At 37.1% G+C, this 7,500-nt stretch overlaps 1 protein-coding gene across 1 annotated transcript in view; it reads right to left on the reverse strand.

Annotated features, from left to right (window-relative positions):
• Nucleotides 1-1,336: 1,336 nt before the first annotated feature.
• LOC144961489 (uncharacterized) overlaps nt 1,337-7,500 on the reverse strand; it is a gene marked incomplete at both ends in the record, with an annotated part of 7,207 nt that continues 1,043 nt past the window's right edge. The window contains 2 exons of the mRNA XM_078894658.1: nt 1,337-1,460; nt 6,114-6,275. Of these exons, the coding sequence (XP_078750784.1) occupies nt 1,337-1,460; nt 6,114-6,275 (286 nt within the window). The remainder of the gene's footprint in view (nt 1,461-6,113; nt 6,276-7,500) is intronic.

A 7,500-nucleotide genomic window follows, 5' to 3' on the forward strand; every position in this document is an offset into this window, starting at 1 on the left:
TGCTGTTAGTTAGGGACCCCTTGTAAAGCGCTTTGAGCACATAAAGCGGATTCTGAACTTTATAAAAGTTAAAGTTTTTTATTTTTTGGGTTTTAAAAAAAATAATATTGTAAATTGACTGAGAAAAATGATATAGTTTAATTACATGGCACACTGAGACACTGAGTCCACATATATACACTATAGACCTGTAACGTAGCGGAAAAATCCAAAGAATCAAAATGAATAGTAAACAGCAAGCTCGCTTGAGCATAACAATGGCAGAAAACTAATTTGCGCTAACCATTGTTCCTTATAATTTGGTACCCAATAAGTGAAGAAACGGTCAACCGATCTGTTTGCAAAGTGAGGCAATCGAGATGTGCTTGTAGCAATCATATAACTTTCGATTTGAAGGTGTCTACATAAGGCACTTCCGGCATTCGCATTTTACTTTTTCATACTTTTACTTTCCACCAAATAAATGTGGTCAATTTTGGCTTAGATGAAACAGTGAAATTTATCGCTCAGCGGCTCAGTTAAAATTGGCTACCATTGGAATCACAACAGGTTTGGAATGTGAAAAGATAATTTCACGAAGGCTGTGTGAAAATATACTGGGATGTGTTCAGACACGGCAATTCTAAGAAGCGTCGCTTAGCCTTGGCAATATATCTATCGTAAATATAAACGGCCCATGAGCTATGCGTAGCACTTATCAACTTTACAGTCATTCAAATAAGATTCATGAATTCTTTCTTTCTTCATTTCTTACGTTCATTTTTATAAATATTTGAATTTGACGAATTGACTGATTTCAGTTAATTGACTGAAAATTTACAGGTCTAACACTAACCTTCAGTGTTGTAATCAGTGGTTCTATTCAGTACAATACTTCCTCCCTCCATGCTGTTGATTAGGGCCCCCTTGTAAAGCGCTTTGAGCACATAAAGTGGATACTGCGCTCTATAAAAGCTCAAATTTTTATTTTTTAAAATTATAATAATATTGTAAATTGAGTAAGAAAAATTCCATAGTATAAATTACATGGCACAATGAGACAGTGGGGTCTTCATATACACACTAAAAAGTAGAAAACGGTAGGGGCTGCCTGAAGCCGGTGATCGTAAAATACTAACTAAAGAGTGAAAATGGAGAGATGTCTGTACTCAATGGTGGTTGGAGTATGATACTCCAACCACCATTGAGTACAGATAACACAAGTTTGTCTTTTTCCATTATATTTTATTTGTTTTCCATGTTATTTTGTGTATTGTTGTGCTGAAGAAGGGTTTGTACCAGAAACGTCCATTGTCTGTTTTGTTCCCATACGAAGCCTCTTCATATACACACTAACCTTCACTGTTACAATCCGTGGTTGTATTCCGTACAATATTTCCTCCCTCCAGGCAGAACTTCTCTCGGAATTGCAAGGCTCTTTGTTGCTCCATTTTACTCTTTATAAACAGGACATTACGATTCTGCACAGACAAAAAAAATAAAATTTAAAAATGTTTTAGAATGTAAACAGTGATTGTTTTAATGAATATGCAAGAGCACGGATGGAGTATGAAGAATGCGTTCACAAATAATTTTTTTAAAACTTGATCTTTTATCCAGGTTATAAGGATAATGGCACAATCCAAATAAAAATATTGAGTTTTGAGCTTTTATATAAGACAATATCCACTAAACGTGCTCACAGTGCTTTACAAAGGGTCCCTGACCAACAGCAACACGTAACATGTAGAACAAGACATGACGTCTGTTAGGCAATATTACAATTTTTTTTTTCTGACAGAGACAGCCAGGTACTCATTTTACACCTAAGTAAAGTGAGAGAATGTGAGTGAAGAGCGAGTGAGGCTCGTACTCAGGACCTTCCAATCCGAAAGTGAGTGTCATACCACAAGACCACATGGCTGCACAATAGATAGATAGATATAGAGAGATAATAATAATAATAATAATAATAATAATAATAATAATAATAATAATAATAATAATAATAATAGTAATAATAATAATAATAATAATAATAATAATAATAATAATAATAATAATAATAATAATAATAATATAATATAATAATAATAATAATAAATAATAATAATAATAATAATAATAATAATAATAATAATAATAATAATAATAATAATAATAATAATATATAATAATAATAATGATACAGTCCACTCCGGATAATCACAACTTTCGGTTAATCGCAATATTTCCCAGTAAACAGAATTAATTCTATATAAAAGTCACTGAATAATTGCAACAAACTTCAGTTAATTGCAACAGATTTTCGCCCTCAGTAGTAGTAGTATCGTTCGGTTACACTTCTATGTTCAAGGTATCAATCCAGGTTCGGAAGTCATCATCACATTTGTTGATGGTTTCAAATCCCCCTTCTAGTTTTGTCTCTGGACAATCTAGTACGAGGTAGTTTGCATCTTGTGGTGCTTGGTTGCACTTTGAACATGTTGGTGATTCTTGGAGCCCCCATTTGTGCATGTTGGCAGCTGTTCTTGTATGTTTTGACCGTAGTCTATTTGCAGCTACCCAGTATTTTCTTGGTTGATCCTGTAGACCTGGGAGACTTTTACGGGGATCTTCAATTAGTTCCCTTCCTGTTGGTTTATTCCTTTTCCATTCCTCGCACAAGGCTTCTTGCGTGTTGTAGTTTTCTTTCTTTGATATGTTGAAAGGTGAACAAGATTTTAGTCTTGATGTTGGGGGCGCAGTTTTGTATATGGTTTGCAGAGGACCTCCACGATCTTTTTCAGCTCTGGATATCCATTTCTGTGTTTCATCCTCTCTCCTCAAGTGGGGTGGTGCTATAGCGCTCATGACTGGCAGCCCTTGTGTTGGGGTTGATTTCAGGCATCCAGTTACTATTCGCATCGAGTCTCTTAGTTTCGCATCAACAAGGTTTGTATGGGCACTTCTCGTCCAAACAGGAGCACAATATTCTGCCACACTGTAGCAAAGGGCCAGGGTTGATGTTCTGAGAAGAGTTTGTGATGCTCCCCATGTTATTCCTGCCAGTTTTCTGAGTAGACAATTTCGTTTCCCTATCTTTCTTGCTGTACCCTCAAGATGGGTTCTATAGGTCAGCCGTCTATCCAGTGTCACTCCGAGGTATTTTGGATTTTGATCAGTTGGTAGTGTTGTGTCATCAATCTTGATCATCAGTTTTCGTTGTGATTCCCTGTTGTTACTATGAAATGCAGTTGCAACTGTTTTTGTCGTATTCATTTTTAAAAACCATCTGTTGAAACACCTTTTCATGGCAATGGTGTCTTTGCTAAGAGTTTTTTCTATACCTTACCAGTTTCTTGATTGGTATTCTAAGGCCCAGTCATCTGCATATCCTAGTTTTGTGGAAGTCGTTTGAGGTTATGTAGACGTTAAACAATGCTGGTGCTAAGACTGAGCCTTGTGGTACTCAGTTTTTATTCTTCTGACGCCCTCAAAAAGTGGTTAATTCAAGTATTAAATTTCATCATGGTTGAAATCGTGACAGGTTGAAGAATCGAGAGTGAGCGGGATTTAAATCTACAGTAGTGTGTCACCACTCCATCAGAATAAAAAGATGGTGGGGCTTTGCAGTACGGGTTTGTGATGTAATCTGTGGCCATTCAATTGGAGGGGAGGGGGCTGGGCATAGTCTTCACAACAGGTAGTTAATGACAGTTGTAAAGAGAGGCTGAGCGATATACTTTGTTTTGGGAATGACAACTAACTGTGCATTGTGACCAACGAGTTTGTGAGAGCTTATTGTCTCTCATCACGGCTAATCTTTTTGACTCTTACAAATGTTAAGAACAAAAGAGTGAAAGTTTAATCCAATCTGATTAAAATGCTGGCTTGCATCATAGCTGCTTTTGGTTGACAGGGCTGCCATATGGTTTTTGTTTCAATCAAATTGCTCAGTCTGTGGTAGACTAAGAACAATATTTACAACTGGTTTGAGTTTACCAATATAAATGTAAAATATTGCAATAGTGCTCAGGAAAGTCAACTTCGGTTAATTGCAACTTCAGTCAAAAAAAAAGAAAAAAATCTCGGCTCTACCCAGGATCGATCTCAGTCCCTTTGCATGTAAAGCCAGTGCTCTACCAACTGAGCTATCTGGGACACCCCTGAGGATGAAACAAATTGTCATATTTTATATTCATTATTTTGTATTTTGATTGATCTCAGTCCCTTTGCATGTAAAGCCAGTGCTCTACCAACTGAGCTATCTGGGACACCCCTGAGGAAGAAACAAATTGTCATATTTTATATTCATTATTTTGTATTTTGATTGATCTCAGTCCCTTTGCATGTAAAGCCAGTGCTCTACCAACTGAGCTATCTGGGACACCCCTGAGGATGAAACAAATTGTCATATTTTATATTCATTATTTTGTATTTTGATTGATCTCAGTCCCTTTGCATGTAAAGCCAGTGCTCTACCAACTGAGCTATCTGGGACACCCCTGAGGAAGAAACAAATTGTCATATTTTATATTCATTATTTTGTATTTTGATTGATCTCAGTCCCTTTGCATGTAAAGCCAGTGCTCTACCAACTGAGCTATCTGGGACACCCCTGAGGATGAAACAAATTGTCATATTTTATATTCATTATTTTGTATTTTGATTGATCTCAGTCCCTTTGCATGTAAAGCCAGTGCTCTACCAACTGAGCTATCTGGGACACCCCTGAGGAAGAAACAAATTGTCATATTTTATATTCATTATTTTGTATTTTGATTGATCTCAGTCCCTTTGCATGTAAAGCCAGTGCTCTACCAACTGAGCTATCTGGACACCCCTGAGGATGAAACAAATTGTCATATTTTATATTCATTATTTTATATTTTGATTGATCTTAGTCCCTTTGGATGTGAGGCGAGTACTATACCAACTGAGCTATCTGGACACCCCTGAGGATGAAACAAATTGTCATATTTTATATTCATTATTTTGTATTTTGATTGATTTCAGTCCCTTTGCATGTAAAGCCAGTGCTCTACCAACTGAGCTATCTGGGACACCCCTGAGGAGGAAACAAATTGTCATATTTTATATTCATTATTTTGTATTTTGATTGATCTCAGTCCCTTTGCATGTAAAGCCAGTGCTCTACCAACTGAGCTATCTGGGAACACCCTGAGGAGGAAACAAATTGTCATATTTTATATTCATTATTTTGTATTTTGATTGATCTCAGTCCCTTTGCATGTAAAGCAAGTGCTCTACCAACTGAGCTATCTGGGACACCCCTGAGGAGGAAACAAATTGTCATATCTTATATTCATTATTTTGTATTTTGATTGATCTCAGTCCCTTTGCATGTAAAGCCAGTGCTCTACCAACTGAGCTATCTGGGACAGCCCTGAGGAGGAAACAAATTGTCATATTTTATATTCATTATTTTGTATTTTGATTGATCTCAGTCCCTTTGCATGTAAAGCCAGTGCTCTACCAACTGAGCTATCTGGGACACCCCTGAGGAGGAAACAAATTGTCATATTTTATATTCATTATTTTGTATTTTGATTGATCTCAGTCCCTTTGCATGTAAAGCCAGTGCTCTACCAACTGAGCTATCTGGGACACCCCTGAGGAGGAAACAAATTGTCATATTTTATATTCATTATTTTGTATTTTGATTGATCTCAGTCCCTTTGCATGTAAAGCCAGTGCTCTACCAACTGAGCTATCTGGGACACCCCTGAGGAGGAAACAAATTGTCATATTTTATATTCATTATTTTGTATTTTGATTGATCTCAGTCCCTTTGCATGTAAAGCAAGTGCTCTACCAACTGAGCTATCTGGGACACCCCTGAGGAGGAAACAAATTGTCATATTTTATATTCATTATTTTGTATTTTGATTGATCACGGTCCCTTTGCATGTAAGGCGAGTACTCTACCAACTGAGCTATCTGGGACACCCCTGAGGATGAAACAAAGGTCATATTTTATATTCATTATTTTGTATTTTGATTGATCACGGTCCCTTTGCATGTAAGGCGAGTACTCTACCAACTGAGCCATCTGGACACCCCTGAGGATAAACAAAAGTCATATTTTATTTTTATCATTAAAAAAAATGTTTAATTTATTTTTGACATACCTTTGGAGTAACCTTAAACTGTCCAATCATGTCGTTCAATTGTCTGGCTAAGGTCTCCAGCCCGTCCTTCTCCTCCCTCAAGTCCACGCAGGGCACGTGACTGAACCACTTGGGTAGTTTGTCGATCACGCCGGTGTGGATGGGGAGGTGGAGAAAAGAGTCCTGTCAAAGAAAAGTATTTTGTTTGTTTTGTTTTTAAAACACAAAACCAGACCTGCCAACATGTGATTATGCTAATCAGGGATTTTGAGGAGCAAAATCAGGGATTTTTCATCCCAATCAGGGATATAAGGAAAATGTCGAGAAAATAAAATTGTACTCACCAAAACTAGAAATAAAACTGTATGTACAATATACGAGGAGGTCAGGATCAAACCATACTAAGCCACATGAAACAAATTGAAAAAAACTCGTTTTTGTGGTCAGTGACCAAATAAAAAAAAAATTCGCAAAAAAAAAAAAAAAAAATTTTCGACATTCCGGGATTATAAGCTCAATTCCGGGATTCCGGGATGGTGGCTTAAATCCGGGATAATCCCGGAAAATCCGGGATGGTTGGCAGGTCTGCACAAAACCCGTCTGGCCTGCTCAGAGTGGAACATGAACTGACAAGTCACGTGATTCTATTCAATTGTTCTCAATTCGGAAATGGTATACGAAATAAAGTTAATGTTTTTATTGTTTGTTATTGGCTGAAGATGGGTTTTGAGCTCAAAACACTCTGTTTTTGTTATCTTATTCTTTTTCGAAGACGTAATACTCATTTTTGCTCATGACTTTACATTTAAATTAAATTGAACTTTTATGTAGCGCAATATAATTCACTAAGCATGCTCAAACGCTCAACAAGGGGTCCCAGGCAAACAGCAACATTTAACATTTAGGATGGGACATGACGCCTGTTAGGCGATATTACATTTTGTTTTCGGACAGAGACAACGCTGTTAACGGCCAGGTACTCATTTTACACCTGAGTACGATGAGAGAATGTGAGTAAAGAGCCTTTTCCAAGGACTCAACAATGCGCCAAGCGAGTTTGGAGCCCAGAACCTCCCGATCCGAAAGCGAGTGTCATACCACAAGACCACATAGCCGCACCGATTTGATAACTATGGAAGGTTCGTTTTGTTTTTGTTTTTAAGAGTTTTACGGCGCTTGCAACACATTAAGTCATATCAGCGCCAGTAAAAAGGAAGAAAATGGGTTAGAAAAAGTTCTAGAATTACAATCAGAGAACCCAAGAAAGGTAAGACAAAGGAGAATTGGTTCAAATAGGAAATAGATGTAAGTTCCAAGAGCATACCATCAAAGTAATTAGTTTGAGATCACCTAAAAGTCCATCCAGATACAAGCACAGGCCTCCCCACTAAGAGGAATACACTCAAAT

This window comes from Berghia stephanieae, unplaced genomic scaffold (genome assembly GCF_034508935.2).
Source record: "Berghia stephanieae isolate SIO BIC M18660-M18661 unplaced genomic scaffold, UCSD_Bste_1.3 scaffold2640, whole genome shotgun sequence".
Lineage (NCBI taxonomy): Eukaryota > Metazoa > Mollusca > Gastropoda > Nudibranchia > Aeolidiidae > Berghia > Berghia stephanieae.